The 21196-nt window shown below is 33.5% G+C and overlaps 1 protein-coding gene across 6 annotated transcripts in view; it reads left to right on the top strand.

Moving 5' to 3' along the window:
- The window catches only part of ACAP2 (ArfGAP with coiled-coil, ankyrin repeat and PH domains 2), a 143921-nt gene that overhangs the window by 86968 nt on the left and 35757 nt on the right, over positions 1-21196 (top strand). For all 6 annotated transcript variants that reach the window (XM_070583465.1, XM_070583462.1, XM_070583460.1 and 3 more), the window contains exons 5-9: positions 2845-2903; positions 4581-4764; positions 6962-7006; positions 10905-11000; positions 16857-16931. In XM_070583465.1, the coding sequence (XP_070439566.1) occupies positions 2845-2903; positions 4581-4764; positions 6962-7006; positions 10905-11000; positions 16857-16931 (459 nt within the window). The remainder of the gene's footprint in view (positions 1-2844; positions 2904-4580; positions 4765-6961; positions 7007-10904; positions 11001-16856; positions 16932-21196) is intronic.

Here is a 21196-nt window from a genome sequence, read left to right as displayed (position 1 = left end):
TTGGTAGAATTCACCAGTGAAGACATCTTTGTGGAGTTTTCTTTTAGGAGGGGTTTTTCTCTTTACTTACTTATTTTTGGGGGGAGTGGCTTTTTCTGATACTTTATTACCAGAAGTTGAAATAATTTTACAATAAACATTCAGGTACTCACCCACTAGCTATATTTGCTTTATCGCGTATCTATCCATTTATCTTCCCTTCTATCCATACATCAATCTACTTGTTTTTGATGCATTTCAAAGTAAGTTGTAGACAACAGTATATTTCACTCCTAAACAGGTTTCCACACATAATTATGAGTTTAATATTTTTACAGTTTTTAAAATTTTTTTGAGGTTAAATTTGAATACGGTTAAATGCATGTCTTAATGTGTACCGTTCCATGAATTTTGACAAATGCATGCACTTATGTAACCCAAATCTCTTTTAAGATAAAATCATTACTGTTACCCAGAAAGTTCTCCCATACTTTTCTCAGACAGACTCAACCCACACGCCCTAAGGCAAGTACTGTTCTGATTTTTGTCCATAACTAGTTTGACTTGTTCTATAACTTCATAGAAATGGAAACCTGCGGTATTTGTGTGTGTGTGTGTATGCGTGTGTGTGTGTGACTTCTTTCATTTGGCATACCATTTTTGAGATTGATCTATATTGTTACGTGTATCAGTAGTTCTCTCCTTTTAGTACTTTATAGTGTAACTTAATTTCATTGTGGTCAGAGAACATGTTCTATATGATGCCATATTCTTGCTTTATGCTTATTACGTGGTCAGTTTGCATAAATGTTAGTAGTGTTCCTCAGAAGAATGAGTATTTTCTTTGTGTTGGTTTTTTGTTTCTTTATCTGTCCTTTGAATCAACCTCATTAGTCATGTTGTTTGTTTCTTCTTAATTCTTTAAAAAATCTGTTGGTTTATATCTGTATTGTTCTTCATATTTTAAAGTCATTTTAAAATTTAAATATAGCAAAACTGATTTCCTTATGGTGTACAGCTTTATGAGTTTTGACAAATGCATGCTACATTTGGGTCTCCAGACCACAATCAAGATGCACAACAGTTCCATTAACCCTAAAAATACCCTCATGTTACCCCATTGTTAGTCAACCTTCACTCCCACCCCCTACCACTGGAAATCACTGGTTTGTTTTGCATCCCTATAGTCTTGCCTTTTCCTAAATGCCATATAAATGGAATCAGACAGCTTGTAGCCTTTTGAGTATGACTTATTTTGCTTAGCAATATGCATTGAGATTCATCTATGTTGTTGCATGTACTAATAGTTGTTTTTTTTTTTCTTATTGCTGAGTAGTATTCTATTGTATGAATGTACCATAGTTTGTTTCTCCAAGGACATTTGAGTTGTTTCCAGTTTTTGGCAATTAGGAGTGAAACTGCTCTAAACGTTGGCTTACAGTTTTTGGTGTGAACTTAAATTTTCATTCTCTTGGGCAAATACCTAGGAGTGGGATTGCTAGGTTTTATGTAAGTGTATTTTTAACTTGATACAATATGGCAAATTTTTAACTATAGATTCGCGTTCTTTAATTCTGTTTAGGTTATTGATTTCTTCTTGAGTGAACTTTGGTAGTTTTTGTCTTCAAAGAATTTACCCATGTTATATGTTTATTTTTATAGGCGTAAAATTGTTCGCCAACTTCTCTGATTATCCTTTTTAATATTGTAGAATCTAATGAAGTCACCTCTCTTCTTGATGTTTGAAATTTGATTCTTCTTTTTTCCTGATCACTTTGGCTGGAGGTTTATCAATTTTATAGATCTTCTAAAAGAACCACCTTTTGATTTCTTTGATTTTGGCTCTTGATTTTCTGTGTTCTGTTTAGTTCATTTCTACTCTGATCTTTATTATTTCTTTCTGCTCACTTTGGATTTAATACTTGGGTTTAACTTAATAGAGAAAAAATTTTTTTCTATCTGAAAGTAAATTGGCAGATTTTGAAACTCTGTACTCAATTCAGATTTTGTGTGTGTATGTTTGGTATTTAGGTGAGAACGTAAGACTTTTGTTAATAGCAAAAATTAAAAAATTCTCTCTGCAGAGAGAATGAAATTGGTACTGTTTTTAATTAGTAGAAGGACATAGGATTTTCTTTTTATTTTGAATATTGGTTTTTCTGCCTGTTCATCTGGCATCTGTTTCAAACTCTGAATGAAGTTTATCTGTAAATTATGAAAGTACTTGAAATTCCCGTGACAAGCCTGTGAAATTTACCATACACAGAGCTATCTGAGTTAAATATGTGGCCTCATTTAAGTGGGGCAAATTATTGTCCTGAGGAATAAAATTTTATTCTTGTCTCTAATCTCAGCAATCATTTAACCTAAAGAACTATATAATGTTTACTTGAACTCAGAATGTAAAACGTTTAAATCCCCAGGTCTCCCAAATGAGTAACCTTTAACTAAGATATAAGGCAATTTTGGAGTTGTTTTCACTTGGTATGTTTTGATATATGAGAGTAAGAAGTTTCTGTGGTGGATAGAGTGGAATTTGTATTATTACTCTTTTTAGGTTTCTTCTAAAGCCTGAGTTAAAATCAAGGATATAAATTACACTACTGTTGGAGCATTCTATTTAAATATTAAATCAGATTTTATTTCCTCTGTAGATGAAAGTAATTTTATGTTTTAGACAGATGAAATTGGCTTGAAAATTAGTTTGTTTCTTTTTAAAATGTTTATTTCTTATGTAGCCTTCAGTAAGAAATATCGATGTTATTAGAAATTAGAGTATTGATGGAGGGATGTGATATTTATAGAACTCCATGAAATTATTTTATTTCCTTTTCTAATTGTTTAATGTTACCTTTTATCTTTTAGATCCTATTTGACCAAACTCAGAGATCAATTAAGGCACAGCTTCAGAACTTTGTTAAAGAGTAAGTCAATTGCAGTGGAAAGGAAAGAAAAGCAACCAGTTAATGGTCACATCTGGGAATTGAGTTCTTTTGAGAGAAATTATGAACCATGAATTACCGAAAATATTGGAGTTTTTGTTGTGGTTTTGCTTTATGAAATCTTTAAGAAATCATGCATTTCTTCCTGAATTACTCTGTTAAGGGAATCAGATTTTATGCCTTTCTGTGGATCATTTATCCTCTGAAATGTGTGTTTAGCATACGTAGCTGGAATTGTTACAGATTACAAAAAAGTTTTTAATGTAAATAAATAATGTAATGACCTTTCACAATAAAAGCAAATCCCAAAAGTGGTTGAAATACTGTCAGTTATTGTAGTTGAAACTAAATTTTTCGTTGTCTCAGTATGGTATTTTCTTTGAAGAGAGGATAATGTAATAGATGAGAATGAGTAATGAAAGTGGTTGCTTTTTGCTACCTATGAGCCTTTTGAGTCACATTCATCACATTTTTTATGTGAAGTAAAATGAAACTAGAAATAAGAAATATCTGAACTTTCCAGGTAGGAAAGTTTTACTTTCCCACATTAGTAATTCAGCTTTTCTCTTTTAATTCCTAGCTGAGAATATATAAAATTACAGATAAAGTTGATGATAATACAGTATTCAGATAAATTATAGATGTTGTAAGCTGTAAGTAGTAGCAGATCTCATGAATATCATGCACAGCTGTTTTAGTAGGTTAGAATTTGTTGTCTTGGAGGTGATGTCTTGCAGATTCTTTATAAATTTCTTCATAATACACTAACCTACAGAATGTCCTTATAGAGTGTATACATGTAAATTTATGGCTTTTTAAAGGAGTTTAAAATCTTTCTTAGGTATACTTTATTATTATTTTTAAAAAATCGCTTGTCTTCAAGTTATCTTGCTTAGTTCCCTGGTAGAAAAAGTAAAAGCAAAGGGATGGTCCGTACTTACCTAAGATCGTTAATGAATCATGGGTTTCAGATTTTCAGACTATTGAAATGGATACTGTTACCCTTTACTGGTACACAATTCTTTTTGAAAGCATTATGTGTGTGTATTTTAAGAATATATTGATACCCAATATCAATATATTGATACCACTACTATTGGCCCAGTAGTTCCCTTAAACAAGAAATGAATGTTGTTTGTTAAACTGTGGTGTGTAGACCACCCATAGCGGTAAAATCAAGGGTGTATCTTAAAAAATTCTCAGATTCTGAGACTTATTCTAAAGACTAATAAATTGTAATCTCTGAGAGAGAAGCCTTGGAATTTGCATTTTTAACAAGTTCCTTATGGTGATTCTTATGTATACTACTGTTTAAAAAATCTTTTGGTTAAATAAAGGTACATGTCCCTGAATTTGTCTTCAGAAAAAATAAACTTTGCCTTTTATGTTCTGTAATTTTAATTTTATAATTTATTTTCACCTCAAATTTTATGGATTTAAGTACAGAATTGTTAGCTGACTATGTCAGGATAATATATAATTGAAAGACAATATATTTTAATTATATATTGTTTCAGTTATATATTGAAAAATGTACAAAAGCTATTGAGTTTCAATGCACAGTGAATCAAATAAATAGAGGGAACATAGGGCTTAAATTCTAAATGTTATTTTGCTAAAGTTTTTGATCAAGAAAGTTTCACTGCTTTTATTTTTTAGAGATCTCAGGAAATTCAAAGATGCCAAGAAGCAATTTGAAAAAGTCAGTGAAGAAAAAGAAAATGCATTAGTAAAAAATGCTCAAGTACAAAGAAACAAACAGCATGAAGTTGAAGAAGCCACAAACATTTTGACGGCAACAAGAAAATGTTTTCGACACATAGCCCTTGACTACGTACTTCAGGTATATTTATTATATATTTTCAAAAAATGCTTACTAAGCATGTCATTACTTTTGAGTGTGCACTGAAAAGAATAAATAATGGGTTTATTAATAAACTCAGTAAATAAAATAAAACTGACAATAAAAGTAAATTTTGAATTTAAACTTAAAATATGATCTTTTGAAAAAATTTTCACTTGTCTATATATCTGTCTGTATATGAATATATGCGTTTGTGGATGTGTATACCTTTGGTTCTCATTTCTTTTCAATTTCCGTATTGGGATTCTCTCCTTTGTCCACTTTTCAGTCTCTTTTTCAGGATTCCTTCTTTGGTCCTATTCTTTTCTGAGTATGGTTTCCCTCACTGTCTCATCATGCCCCTTGCTTGATGATTATCATCATACATAGATGACAAAATCTGTTTTTTTGCAGAGATACCTTGTTCATTTTGTGTGCAAAACTGAAATCTTTCTTCTTCCCAAATGGCTCCTTTTTGCCCTTACCTAGCTGAATGGCATCACCTTCTTACTCATAGATATTCAAAATTGGAAAATTATGTTAGGTGTTCTCATTCTCAGCTGCTATATTTAACAACCAAAACTGCCTTGAAAAGTTCTATGTACATCTTTAATCTATTCTTTCTCACCCTTGCTGTATCCCTAACACCAGTCCTTGTTTCTTGTCTAGAGTATTAACATGTTCTCATGGAATTGGCCTTCCTTGCATTGCTTTTACCTTCCCCATTACCAATTCATTCTCTAGTCTGTGGTCAGAGTTACTCACACTTCTCCAGGCAAAATGAATCATTCTTGCCTCTGCTTCCTCTGTGCTGTCATAATACTTAGAGCATTTGAAAGTTAGTATTTTAGTTCTCAAAACTGAATAGGCCTTGAAACAGACATGCAGAAGAAACTAGTGCTTAGTTAAGCAAAGTTATTTGGATTTTTCTGGGCTTGTTTTTGTTTTCTGATTAGTGCTTTAAAATTATCTTATAAAACAACAAGCAGAATATTCAGTGGAAAGAACATTTAAAAGGCAGATTATCTGTAATCGTTTGAAAGTATTAGCAAAGAGTGAATGATTCCTGTGTAACATTTAATTAGGTTGATATATAAAAACAGACAAAAATAAAACATTTATTATGAATCTCTAGAGTTGGGAGAGGTACCATAGGAGGCAAATTTCATAATTTACTGATTTTTCAGTAAGTTTAATCTAAGTAAAATATTTATTTAAGATCTATTAATTTATTTAACAAGTATTTATTGAATGCTTACTGTGTACCACTTAGGGAATACAGGTGGGAATAAGGTAAGACCCTCATCTCATGGAGCTTACACTTTAGCTGGGGAAAAGATATAAATAAATAAGAAAATATAAGGTAGTTATGAATGCTGTGAAGAAAATAAATAGGGTTGATGTACTAGAGTGCATAAGGGCCTACTTTAGACCTTTGTAAGGAGATAGTATTTAAGCTGGGAACTGGTTGGGAAGAGATACCTCGTGACCACCTGGGCAGAAAATCATGACGTGAAGACAGAACAACTAGCATGAGGGCATTGAGGTGAGTGTAGTCTTGGCTTTTCACTGGAGCACAGAAGGGGGCAAGTAGGAGAAAACTAGGTTGGAGAGGCAGGCTGGAGCCACATCACAAGGTCCCTTAAAGGCTACCATAGGGATTTGGAATGTTTTAAGCTGGACGTAACATGATCTTATTTATATTTTGAAAAGAGCACTCAGGTTGTTATGTGGAGAGTGGTTTATAGGGAGTGAAGAATGGAAACAGAGAGACTAGTTCATAGATTCTTGCAACAGTCTGGAAGAGATATGATGGTGGTTGGTGGGAGTGGTAAATGTGATGAGAATTTGCCTTAGGATATATGTTGAAGGGTCTTGGTGAGCAATTAGATGAGGACGGTGGGGAAAAGATGGAATTCTAAGAAATTAAAATGTCTATCAGAGTGATAGTTTGGTCACTACAGTATTTAAACATGGCCAGTTTTTCTTTGAGCTCAAAAATGGATGAGAAATTCATTGGTATGTTTGTCTTAACTGTTTTCGCAAAAAGTGGGTTGAAGGATGAAAAACTTGAACTTTGTTTTTAATTTTCTGGAAAAATGTTAAACCATTAGAATAAGTAACTTTTACAAGATTGCATTATAGATTAGTTTTTAAAATAATGCATGGATGATTAACAAAGTGTATTTTCCCTCAGATTAATGTCCTTCAATCAAAAAGGAGATCAGAAATCCTAAAATCAGTAAGATATTTATCAAAGTGATATTTTAAATATTTTAACATGAAACTACATGTACATATTTAAGTGTTTAAAGCAGCATGATGTATATAAATATATGTGAGTATATATATGTGTATGTGTATATATATTTTTTCCACGTTCATAATTAATCTTCTTATTGATCTCACTGTACTTCTTATATGTCTCTTAACCTCTTTTTTGTCTCCTTCATTTTATAGTTATTTATGTGTGTCTTATCTATTAATACTCTGTGAGCTCCTTAAAGTAGACATTTAAAATATTGGAGATTGAGGACATACATAAATAGTATTATTTAGAGAACTTTTCTCTTAGGGTTGTTGATGATGTATCAGCCTTTTGATTTATTTTTTGGTGTGCAGTTAGAAAACAAATGGGATAAAATTTGAGGATCACTTTTATTTCCTCAGCCTCGACACCCATGATGACAGTGATTCTTTTTTTTTTTTGCCCATTTTTTTTAATTAAGATTATGATAGTTAACAACCTTGTGAAATTACACTTGTACATCATTATTAGTCATGTTGTAGGTACATCACTTCACCCCTACTGCCCTCCCCCCACCGCCCCTTTTCCCTGGTAACCACTGATCAGTTCTCTTTATCTATATGTTAACTACCACCTATGAGTGGAGTCATACAGAGTTCGTCTTTCTCTGTCTGGCTTATTTCACTCAACATAATACCCTCAAGGTCTATCCATGTTGTTGTGAATGGGATGACTGTCCTTTTTTGTGGCTGAGTAGTATTCCATTGTATATGTATACCATATCTTCTTTATCCAGTCATCAGTTGCTGGGCACTTAGGTTGGTTCCATGACTTGGCTATTGTGAATAATGCTGCAATGAACATAGGGGTGCATGGGACTTTTGGAATTGCTGATTTCAGGTTCTTAGGATAGATACCCAGTAGTGGGATGGCTGGGTCATAAGGTATTTCTAGTTTTAACTTTTTGAGAAATCTCCATACTGTTTTCCATAGTGGCTGCACCAGTTTGCATTCCCACCAACAGTGTATGAGGGTTCCTTTTTCTCCACAGCCTCTCCAACATTTGTCACTCTTGGTTTTGGATATTTTTGCCATTCTAACAGGCGTAAGGTAATATCTTAGTGTAGTTTTGATTTGCATTTCCCTGATGATTAGTGATGATGAGCATCTTTTCATGTGTCTATTGACCATCCGTATATCTTCTTTGGAGAAATGTCTCATCATGTCCCCTGTGCCCATTTTTTTTTTTTTATTGAGTTATTGATAGGTTACAATCTTGTGAAATTTCAGTTGTATGTTAATGTTTGTCAGTCATGTTGTAGGTGCACCACTTCACCCTTTGTGCCCACCCCCCACCCCACCTTTCCCCTGGTATCCACTAAACTGTTCTTGGTCCATAGTTTTAAATTCCTCATATGAGTGGAGTCATACACAGATTATCTTTCTCTCGCTGCCCTGTGCCCATTTTTTTGTCTTACACCTAACAAGGAAATGGGCAGGGGATGGTAGTGGTATGGTATTACACTCTTTCATATTTTGAGAACCTTAGAAATAATTTCTCCTCTCTGACTTTGTTCACCAAAGTTATTATTATTTGTTTCTGAAAGGGTATACTTAAATTGGTTTTGATCCTTGTTTCCATCTAGCTTTTCCCTAAATTCTATCTTTGTTTCTTAATCAGATAAGTACATTGTATTTCATGTTTACTCCCCCACCTCCTTTTCCAGGTTGAGAGTAATATGTATTAATTGTGGAAAATTGGAAAAGAAAATGTATGAAGAGAAAAATAAAAATACTTATAAATCCTACTACCAAGGGAGAACCACTGTTAATATCTTGGTGTATATAATGCAATTTAATTTTTTTAAACAAAATAGGAATCATTTCTATATACTGTTTCATAATTTTCTTTTTTCACTAATTCACTCCAAAATCATCCTATGTCATTAAATATTTTTTATTTAATGATGACTTTTGTGGCCAGATAGAACTCTACCATATGAATATACTAGGAGTGGGCAAACTTTCTTTTCAAGGATTGAGTAGTAAATATCTTAGGTGATATGGTCTGTGTTTCAGCTACTTAACTGTGCTGTTGTAATGAGAAAGCCATAGACAACATGTAAATGAATGGGATGGCTGTGTTCCATTAAAACTTTTTTAGTAGACATGGAAATTTGAATTTCATGTAATTTTCATATGTCATGAATTTCATGGCTGCTTTTTATTTTCTTTCAACCATTTCAAAATGTAAAAACTGCTCATAGGCCATCCAGAAACAGATGGTGTGCTGGATATAGTTTGCTAGTCATAGGTTTCTGACCTTGAATATAGCATAGATTAACTTCACCCATGAATGGACTTTTAATTTCCATGTTTTTGACAATAAAGCATAACATTATAGTGATCATTCTAATGAATAATATTATTTCCTTAGGATAGATTAAGATAAGAGATTACTTAGTCATAGGGCTTAAGCATTTATTAAGGTTTTAAAAAAATGTTGCCAAATTTTAAGGGTTTTACAACATTTCCACTAATAATGTGTGAGAGTGAACATTCCTCCGTGTTTTGCTAACACTGGATATTAGTTTCCCCCACCCTACCCACAGTTCGGTAGATAGAGAATATGATCTCTATTGTTCAGTTTTGCATTTTTTTAATACAAATGAATTTGAACATTTTTTTCCATATTTTTTTGTCTACTAGTATTCCTTGTTTGTGTTCTTTGTCTCTTTTTCTTTTGGATTGTTCATCTTTTTCATACTGATTTGTAACATCTCTTGTGTATTAAGACTATTAACCCTTTGTCATGTATTTTTTTTACTAGTTTATCATTTATATTTTAGTATGGGTATTATGTGTTTTGATGTACAGACATTTTACATTTTTATATAGTCATAGCTATTAATCTCCCTTCTTATATTTCAGGGTTTTTTTTTTTTAATATTTGCAAAGATATACCAGCTCTGTTATCTAATTCCAGAATAATCTTTTAGTGAGCTTTGTCCTTTTGTCTTTGTGTTTTACTTAATTGGTTTTCCTCTTCAAAAAGAAGATTCCTTTAGAAGGATACTTGAGTGTTAAGGACTTTGTGACCTATTTTAGAGAGAATTAGAGATGCCTCTTCTTGCTAAATTTGCTAAATATTTGCTAAAAATAACATGGACATTTGGAAAATTCTCTCAGTATTGTGATTGAATTATTTAATTCCTTTTCATGTAACAACTTAACTAATAAAAATAAGGGTAACTTTTCTCTCGTGAACAGGTGAAATCTCAATCCATTAATGACATTTTTGGGCTTTTGGAATGAATATAAAGAATCCCCCATATTGGCAAAGTCTGTTGACTCATTTTATTTTGGTATCTTGAGAAAAAAAATGAGCATTCTCCTACTTTGGGTTGTTCTTAATCATCTAATTGATTATAAAGTGTGATTGTTTTATTTTGAGAGCTTCGTATTTCCCCCTTCTAATCTTGTAATGTTTTATTTGCAGTTTGTTTTGTCAGTGAGTTTGGTTGAAAGGCACGTAGATATTTTATAAAAGTACCTAGGAAGATGATGAAGCTATTGAAAACTTGATTCTTTGAATTATTACCATTTAAATTTTGATCATTAGTATATAATCTAAACAACTAAAATTTGGGTCATTGTTAAAATTTTAAACCACTTGGAAATTTCTTTTAAATAAAATTTATTTTCATATTTGCAAATATTTCTGAAATAATTCTTTTAAGAAAAATGACTCAGTTTAATTTTAAAGAGATTTGGTATTTTGTGCTCTGGTGGAGTAACTTTTAAACATTAGCTAGGATCAGCATTTTAAGAAATTTCAGAATATTTATCTAAGAACTGATTTTAAACTATCAATCTTCTTTTCTCCTATTAGATGTTATCCTTCATGTATGCCCATTTGGCCTTCTTTCATCAAGGATATGATCTGTTTAGTGAACTTGGACCCTACATGAAGGATCTTGGTGCACAGGTAATGTTGTACTGTGTTTCTTGATTCTGTATTATACACTGATATCTGTATTTTTTTTATTGAGACATAATTGACATAGACTGGTTTCAGGTGTGGAAAACAGTGATTCAATATATGTATATATTGGGAAATGATCACCACAGTAAGTCTAGTTAATATCCAGAACTCCACTTAGTTACATATTTTTTTTTTCTTGTAATGAGAACTTTTAAGATCTACTCTCTTAGCAACTTTCAAATATACAATGCAGTATTAATAACTATAGTCACCATGCTGTACATTACATCCCCAGGACTTAGTTATTTTTTAACTGAAAGTTTGTACCTTTTGACCCCTTTCACCCATTTTGACCACCCTCTACCCCCTGTCTCTGGCATGCTTCAGTCTGTTCTCTGTATCTATGAGTTTGATTTCTTTTTAGTTTCCACATATCGGTGAGATCCTACAGTGTTTGTCTTTTTCTGTCTCGTATATTTTCCTTAGCATAATACCTTCAAGATCCATCCATGTTATTGCAAGAGGCATGATTTCCTTCTTTTTTATGGCTATATAATATTCCATTGTGTATATATACCACGTTTTCTTTATCCATTCATCTGTTGATGGACAATTAGATTGTTTTCATGTTTTGGCTATGGTGAATAATGCTGCAGTGGACATGGGAATGCAGGTATCTTTTCAAGTTAGTGTCTTTGTTTCCTTCAGATAAATTCCCAGAAGTGGAATTGCCGGACCATATGATAGTTGTATTTTTAATTTTTTGAGGAACCTTCATACTGTTTTCCATAGTGGCTGCGCCAATTTATGTTCCCACCAACAATGCACAAGGGTTTCCTTTTCTCCACACCCTTGGCAACATTTGTTATCTCTATCTTTTTGATGATAGCCATTTTAACAGGTATGAGGCAATATCTCATTGTAGTTTTAGTTTACATTTTCTTGATGATTTATGACAATGAGCACCTTTTCGTGTACCTGTGTATTGGCCATCTGTATGTCTTCTGTGGAAAAATGTCTTGTAAGATCCTCTGCCCATTTTTTAATCAGATTGTTTTTTCACTATGGAGTTGTTTGAGTTCTTTATGTATTTTGAATATTAACCCTTTATACATGATTTGCAAATATTTTCTGCCATTCAGTAGGTTACCTTTTTACTTTTGTGATGGTTTCCTTTGCTGTGCAGGAGCTTTTAGGTTTGATGTCATCTCACTTGTTTATTTTTGCTTTTGTTACCTTTGCTCTGAAATCTGTACTTTTAAATAAATTTAGCATATTGGGAAATTTAACATTTCATTTATTTAATGAAGAAGTTTGATGCTACAGCAGATTTGTATATGGGTTAAATATATGACCAAAAGTGCGATTAAATTAAAAAATATGTTATAGATAGTATGTGAATGTACTGAAAAGAAGAATTTAAAAACAAAGTGTCTGTTTTACAGTATACATAGCTGAATTTATTTTTTCATTTCTTACATTTGGATAATTGAGTTACTATTCTAAGTGGTTTTTCATTTGATTTATAGCTCTTTTTTATTTTCAAAAAATCTGTATTTTGCTATTTTCAATAATAAAATTTTAGCAGCTTAAGATTATAGAACTCTTAGGAACTTCTTCATTTTATACACACACGCACAGGTGTGAATTATACATATATAAGAACATTATTTAGAAATTTCATTATTTTCAAATTAATTTTGATATCTGATCAGAGCTTTATATTAGATCTGTTCTGGAACATTCTTTTTTGTTGATTGGTGAGCTTTCTGGATTTAATAGTATCAATTTTTAGGTGATTTTCTTTCCCAAAATGGTTCGGCTTACATTTTGAAGAGAGGGGATTAAGAATGAAAAATAGAATTTAGGGAAATGGGGAAAAGGTAAGAGCTGAATGAGAATTGCGTTCATTGACCAACAGTAAGTATGGTGCTTGCAGGGGTGTGTGTGTGTATGGTGTGGGAGAGGGATAGCAGGGCTTAGGCCATGAATTTCAGAGATACTGTTCCCTGCCTCTGTAGAACTTAATCTCTAGAGAACTTAATCTCTTGGAAAAAACTGACAAGTCACCAGACTGTGCAGACTGTGCTAAGTGCCCTGTCTGGATATATAAATTGAGATTATGTTTATTTGCATATGATAGAAAGCTGAAAATAGTAGTAGCTTCAATATAGAATTTTATTCCTCCTTTGTAAAATCAAAGGCCTGGTATGGTGGTTGCTTGATCTGCAGTGACCCGGGCTTATTATATTTTTGATTTTATCTCATGGTTCAAAGTGGCTGATCAATCTTGAGACATCATACCCAAATTCCAGCTAATAGGAAGGAGGAAAGGGGCAAGAAAGTTGCATTCCCTCTGTTTAAGGCTATTTCCTGGAAATTGTATAAGCCACCTCTACGTACATCCCAATGTCACACTAGCTGCAAAGAAAGCTGGGAAATAAGAGTTAATGCCAGTAACCATGTGACCTACTAGAATTTGGGGGTTCTCTTGTTAAGAAAGAAGGAGAGAATGGATATTGGGGGACGGTTAGCTGTTTCTGCCACATAGTGGAGGATCAGAGTGTTACAGCAACACATAGATAGAACATCTAACCCAGACTTGGGAGGACGACAAGACCTTCCTAGGCTCTAGGCACTCCTCACATCCTATCAAACGTTAGATTCCACCCTCGTCTTACATTAGGTATAATTGATTAAAAAGAATGAGTTGGATTTTAATTGACTAGTTTAAATAATTGTGTATTTTAGATATTTATTAATTTTAGTTTTGCAGTTTTCCCCTCCCAGATCTCAAATAATTTTGCACGTCCTTGAAAAGCATCTAAGCCCCTGTGCCTGTAGTGTCTCATGGATAACATGGCCTGCTTGGAGGTGGTCAGTTAGGGTATTCTTTCAGTAATTCAGTTATGAGATAATAGCATCTGGAACCAGGGTCATAGCAGTAGGGATGGAGACAAATAGATCGACTTAAGGGGTATTTAAGATATAGCCAATTTGAGAGTGGAGGGACATGATGAGTTCAGGTTTAAGTGTGTTGATTTTTGAGAATAGGACATCTAGGTGGATGTGTCTGGAGCTCAAGAGAAAGATGTAGAGTAAAGGAGTCAACAGCATATAATTGCTATTTGCAGCCACTAGAGTGGGTGGGTGAGTTGACCAAAGGAGAGTTAATAGGAATCTCAAAATGCTGGAGCTATTTTAAAAAAATTTAAGTGACAGAACATCTTGCCTAAAGATTTTGATTTTATAAGTTACGGTCAAGGTCCACTAGTATAGAGTAAAAAGAGAATTTGGCTTGGGACAGGGCTCTAAGAATGACCAACTTTTAAGAGGTGGCTAGGTAAGAGGAACTCCATGAGAATATAGCTGAGAGAGGAGGTGGAAAACTGGAAGATTGTGGTAGCACAGGCCAAGGAAAGAGTGTCTCAAAAAGGAGGGAGTGGTTGTCAGAACAAATACCAGAAAGAAGGTCAATTAAACCTAGGACTGAGAAATACCTATTGGCTTTAGCATCAAGATGGTTGTTACCTTTTTTAGAGTTGAGGGTCCAGGTGACAGAAGCTAAGTTACAGTGGGTAGATGAATATGAAACAAGCAAGTGGAGAACAGGGAAAAATTTTCAAGAAGTTGTGTTTTGAAGGAAATAGAGCAGGTGGTAGCTAGAGAGGAATATGGGTTGGAGGAAGGTTTTACTTAAGGTGGTATGATTTGCACAAATTTAAAAGCATATGGGAATGGGAAAAGTTGAAAAGCAGAAAGAGAAGTGATGACATCTGAGATGGTAGGAGTGGAAGGTACTCAGAACACAGGTAGAGGATTGGAGGCACTTGGCTAGTTACAGGAACCTGTTAAACTCATAACTGAGAAACTGGGGACACATCCTGCTGTGCTCCAAACTCTCTCTTCCTGATGCAGCCCCCTGGCCTCTAGGAGACAAGACTTCCAGTCTTCACACCTCTCCAACTCATACCTCCCCCAATCCTCCACCATGTTGAAAGATATTTTTTCTTTATGCTTCTGCCCTGAGAGAGAGAGCAGAATTTTCTCTCCTTCCGCTGCAATAGCAGTGGGGTGGGATACAGCAGAGGAATTTACTACCAGTTTGACAGGCAGAAAACCATTATTTGCATTGCAGTACTGGTGTGGAAGGTACATGCACGCAGGTTTATAAATATTAGTTTGAATCTTGGGTGTTGCCTTATACTGTACTTCCATCTGAATGAATGAATAATATTTATATGCCATTCAATTAAAGGCTGTAAAACCATAGTATAATGATTATTCCACTCATTCAATATGAGAAACTATTGAGGGCAAATATTTTTCTAGCGCAGCATATACCAGCATTACCCATTAAATCAATGTTACACGTCACCAAGGTATGTATGTGTTAGATCCTAAAGTGGAGTGGTGTAGTTGCCATCTAAATCACATATTTTATAATAGTGATACTGGTTCTGTTTCAGTGTGTTTTCTTTTTTCTTTTTAATTACTATTCAGTGATATTAAGATTCTGTGGCTAGAATTATACTTCTGTAGAAAAAACACATCATTTGTGCTAGTGAATAAGAAAATAGTTTTTTAAGATGGCTTTTTCAATTTAGTTTTGAAAGGATATCAATTCAAACGTGGACATTTAATACCTTATCGTCCTCCATATTCCTGTTGACATTTACATTTTTGTTTATTCCCTTTTCACACGTTTATCAGTTAGAGGTGATGGAAGTTCAAAGATGAAACGATGTACATCACAGTCTAGAAGAGTAGACCCACATAATGGAGTATTTTATGACCCAACTGTTTGTTGTTTCAGCAAAGAGGAATTGAAGAAGCCAGTGCATTTGTCATAATATTGGAAATCAGATACTTTTCTTTTGATGGAAAATCATCTTTTCTGATGGAAAAGAACAAGAAAGAAATGAGATTTTATGATTTCTTAAGTTTTTTGAGCTTTTAAAAAAGAACATTAAAAATTGGTGATTTTATTCCCTGGTCTTATAAATGATTATTCTCTTATTATTATTTTTAGCTTTCTCGTTTATCTGGTGAATTACTTTTTCTACGTTTTAGATTTGATTATAACATTAGGAAGCCAGCTTGAAGACATGAAGCATCCTGAGTGATTGGAAGTGTCTGTTGCGTTGAACTTGTGAGAGCTGGCCTGTGCTAGCTTAGCTGCTACTTTTTGCCATTTGGGGAAAAACATCACTAGTGTATTATTCTTTCTATCTTTGATTTTGACTACCAGAATTGCTGAGTGGGTCAGCAGGCAACTTAAGCTTGTCATTTTCCTTATTCAAGGAGTGAACATATTATCACTCTCTTTTTTATTATTATTTTTTTTTTTTGAGGAAGATTAGCCCTGAGCTAACTGCTGCCAATCCTCCTCTTTTTGCTGAGGAAGCCTGGCCCTGAGCTAACATCCGTGCCCATCTTCCTCTACTTTATACGTGGAACACCTACCACAGCATGGCTTGCCAAGCCGTGTCATGTCTGTACCTGTGATCCGAACTGGCGAACCCCAGGCCACCAAAGCAGAACGTGCGAACTTAACCACTGCGCCACTGGGCTGGCCCCAAGATGTTATCACTCTTGAGCCCTTGATAAGGCCTCTTGTCACATTTACTTGGCACCATGACTGTTCTTAGAAACATTTCCCCTAGAGGAGGTACAGACCTTCTAAAAGAAGATTTGATACCAGAGAAGAAAATAACTTCCTCTTTAAAGTTGTAGCCACAATGCATTTTTAGGTAAACTTAAATTGACTCGCTTATCAGGAATATGATTTAAAAAAAAATCATACCTTTTAAAAAAAATTTTTAAGTCTGTATAATTTCCTTTTTTTCCCTTTTATAGTTGGATCGACTGGTTGTGGATGCAGCAAAGGAGAAAAGAGAGATGGAGCAAAAACATTCAACCATTCAGCAAAAGGTACTGGAGGGGAAAAGTTAAGGGAGATTAATTCCCATTTTACACAAATTGTTTGATTATTGGTTTCAGCAAGATACCATTGTGTTGAAACAAATCCTTGAGTTGCTTTAGTAATTAAATTGTTTAGAATTGTTTAGATAAATTCCTCCTTTTTTTGTGAAAAGTAAAATATTTTTCAGATGTTCAGACATGTATTATTCTTTTACATCAAAATATTTGAAAGCCATGCTCTCAAACCAGCTGAAAAATATACCAATCTCTTAGAGGCTTAAGTAGTTTAAAAGTGGCCCTTAGTTGGAATGTAAAACACTATTCATAGTTTCAATTAAGATATCACCAATCCCTGTAAAGTGTGGGGGGGGGGGAAGGAGGGAGGGAGGGAGAAAGAGGTGAGGGGGTGGAGAGTGGGGGGGTGGAGCATCAATGTGTGTGTTTGGTGTTATGCACTTTCCAGTTGCAGTCACTCTAAGTCAGCACCTCTGTCTCCTGTGATGCTGAAATTTCACTTGCATTTCTTGTTAATTTGCCTAAGTCTAGCTAAACTCATATTTCAAAAATATGTTTTTAAAAATGAAAATTTAAATATGAAACCAGTCTTTATTTTTGCATGCTAAAAGCTTTGAAAATGGCATACTTGGAACTCAACCTAATAATATTTTGTCTTATATAGTTAGTGATATCTTTTGTGTAGTAATCTGAAAATAAGAGGAGAGAATTGGAGGTTGAATGTAATAATACAAGTAGGTTCGGATCCTGGGCACCAACATGTCACAACCAGAGGCACACAACTAGAACATACAACTACATACCAGGAGGCTTTGGGGAGAAGAAGGAAAAAAAAAAAAAGAAGATTGGCAACAGATGTTAGCGCAGCTGCCAATCTTTAAAAAAAACCGGTAAACTAGATCTGACATAGAAGATATCAGTGGAAAAAAGTGAAAGTAAGGAATAAAAGTACTAAAAGTAAGGAAAACTTTATTGGTGATGGGTTATTAATATTCAAAGAGAAACATTATTGAAAAAGGGTAAGATTTGCTATCAGACCATCTTTAAATTAGTTACTTCTAGTTATAGTCAGGTAAGACTAACTTCATGTTTTGTTTTGTTTAAAATTAGAATCACTGTTGGTTGGGTAACTTGTTTTAATGACATTACTGTGGAAAGTGTTAAAAATTGGGACCAATGATTTCTAATTAAAACGAGACATCATGATATTTGTAGAAATGTGACTATTGGTTTAAACTCAATTATTTAATGAATATTATGTGTCTTTTAATATCTTTCCTTCATGTATACTCAGCTCAATGTTGTACTGAACATCCAAAGTAGGTTATTAAATCTGATTAATTTATTTGATTTTAAATAATAGTCAATTACTGTTTTCCTTTAAAGAAAGTAATGCTATTCTTGCTCATTTTGAATACTTACCTTTTTTCTGCCCTTAAATGCTGACACAAGGCTGCATTACAGGTAACAAAAAAAAAAAAAGAAAGAAAGAAAGAAAGAAGGAAGGAAAAGATCCAGTCACTTAAAAATTGAGGGAAAATGTGTCTAGTATAGTTATTTAGACTTTTCAAGAATTGAAGTTGATCAATTGAAGAAACATTGGTGCTGTGCACATTCGTGTACATGCCTTTTGGATATGTGCACACATTCCTGATAGATTTATGCCCAGGAGTAAAACTGCTGTATCAGAGGGTATATAATATGTTTAGCAGTAGATGATGCTAAATTATTTTTCAAAATGTTATGCCGTTCCCACAGGGAGCACTGTGTGAGAATTCCCATTGCTCCTTGCTACTTCATTGTATTATGAGAGTTTTTGATTTTTGCCAAATTTGGTGGGTCGATAGTGACAGCTCATTGTGGTTTTAATTTATGCTTTAATCACTAATGAGCTCAATCCCCTTCCCCTTTGTCTGTTGGTCGTTTGGATAGCCTGTTTGTGAAATGTGTTAGTCTTTCTCCCATTTTTTCATCGGCTTGCCTGTTGACCAGATTCTTATACATTCTGGATATAAGTCCCTTTTGGGCGTTTATGTGTTTTTAATTTTCACATAGTTTTGTTTTTTTTTTTATGACTTTTATGTTTGGTACCTTTTGTGGCTTGTTTAATAAATCCTTCCCAAACAAAGATCATGTACATTTCCTTTATAATCTTCTAAATGTTCACAGATTTGCCTTTTGTGTTTAGATCGTCAGTCCATTTGTAATTGGGTTTTTGTGTTTGCTGTGGGGTAGAGATCCAGTTTCCTTTTGTTCTCTCATTGGTAGCCCGCTGATCCAGATCAGTTATTGAAAAGTTTGTTCTTTCCCTGCTACTCTGTGTTACATCCTCTGTTATACATCACATTTCGCTATTTTTGAAGTCTGTTTCAGTCTCTCTATTCCATTTCATTGGTGTTTTTGTCTTAATTGTGCCAATATTGTGCAAATATTATTTTAGCTTTACAGTATATCTAGATATCTGACAAAGCAAAGCCTCCTTCCTACCTTCTCTTCTTCAAAAGTGAATTGCCTAAATTTTGCATTTCCGTATAAATTTCAGGAGCACCTTTTCAGGTTGCATAAAAATAGCTTTTGGAATTTCGATTGGGATGGCATTGGATCTATGAATCATTTGGGGAAGAACCGATGTCTTTATTTTAAAATGTTTTCTAATCCATGAGCTTGAAATATTTCTCCATTTATTTGTTTTTTAAAATATCCTTCAGAAAGTTTGATAATTTTCATGTACATCTTTTTTTAGATTTATTCCTAGACATTTGTGTTGCAAATGTTTTTGTAAATGTTATATTTTAAAATTTTCTTTTCTGTTTAATTTTGTTATATATTAGAGTAAAGTTTATTTTTCTGTATTGATTTTGTAACCAGTAATCTTGTTAAGCTCTTTGTAATACTAATTTATCACTGGATTCTTTTGGATGTTCTGTCTACAAAGTCGTATTGTCTGCAAATGATAGTTCGTTCCTTCCTTTCCAATCCTTTCCTTTTTATTATCTTGCTGGCTATGCTCTCCAACATAATCTTGAATTGACGTGGTAATAATGGTCCTTCTTGTCTTGCTTGCAATTTCAAAAGGAACGGTTTCTATTAGATTTCCTTTGTTGGCCAACTTTGGTCTTGCCTTGTATTCCCTGGGCCCCACACCAAAGCTTCAGGTTCTCCTGATGGGGCAAATGCCCTTAAAGATGAAAGCTGGCTGCCTTGCTCTGCTTACCTCTTTGGCTTCCAGTTTTCACTTAATCTTTTGCCTTTAAGTATTCCTTCCTAATTTGTCAGCTCATCAATGTATTTAAGTTCTAATATTATGTTTTTTATTCAACATTATTAGTTGCTTTCATTGTAAAATCATATAATCTGTTACATTTTAAGTACTATAAAATATTAATTGATATTAATAGTAATTAAATTGAAGACAGTTTATCTCAAGAAATATAGTTGAAAATTAGAAAAATACTTATAATTCATTGCATTCTCAAGGAAGTTTTATTTTATGTTTTAAATAGCATCAGGGTTATTAAAAAAACTGCCGATGTTACAAATGAAACCTTTAGAATGTTGCTAAGCTCAGTTATTGCTGACTTAATCCTATCTGTGTAATTAAATAAATTATAGCCTCAAATTTTAAATGAGAAAATTAAAAGGTTCCCTGATTTTTTAAATGTAGCAATTCATTTACAGATTCTATTTCACTTGATTATTTTAGATTATCATGTCTTTTTATGGTTAGATTTTGAGACATGTCAGGAGAGTTTTTGTTTTTAATTCTGAGTTTAGTCTGTTTCCTTTTCCCATCCTTCAGACTCTTAGAATTGGAAAGCCCTTAGGTGATTCTTACTCTGCCTCCTCTCTGGTGCAGGACCCCCACATTCTTGGCAGGTGGTCATCCAGCCTCTGCCAAAATCTTTCTCAGGACAGAAAGTTTACTACTCCCTAATAGGATAGCATTCTAAATTTGATCATTGGTCCAGAAGTAATTTTGAAAGTTCTGAGACTGATTTTTAGAGTTTTAAGTTTGGGGATAGCAGCAGTCTTGAAGTTTTGTTCAAATTACTTCAGAAGTTCATCAGGAAATATTTTAAATATAGGATTTCTGATTTCTAAACTTCGTGAATCCTTGGAAAGTTTGAATTGCATTCAAGTGAAAACTAGAATGATTTGAATGATAGAAGAAGACTATGAGTGACTCCATAGTCCTCATAAAAAAGTGAGTTCAGCATGCCCGCTTCAAACTGTGATTCTTTTCCTTTTCAAAGCTAAAT

This window comes from Equus przewalskii, chromosome 18 (genome assembly GCF_037783145.1).
Source record: "Equus przewalskii isolate Varuska chromosome 18, EquPr2, whole genome shotgun sequence".
Lineage (NCBI taxonomy): Eukaryota > Metazoa > Chordata > Mammalia > Perissodactyla > Equidae > Equus > Equus przewalskii.
This window is presented reverse-complemented; position numbering and strand designations above follow the sequence as displayed.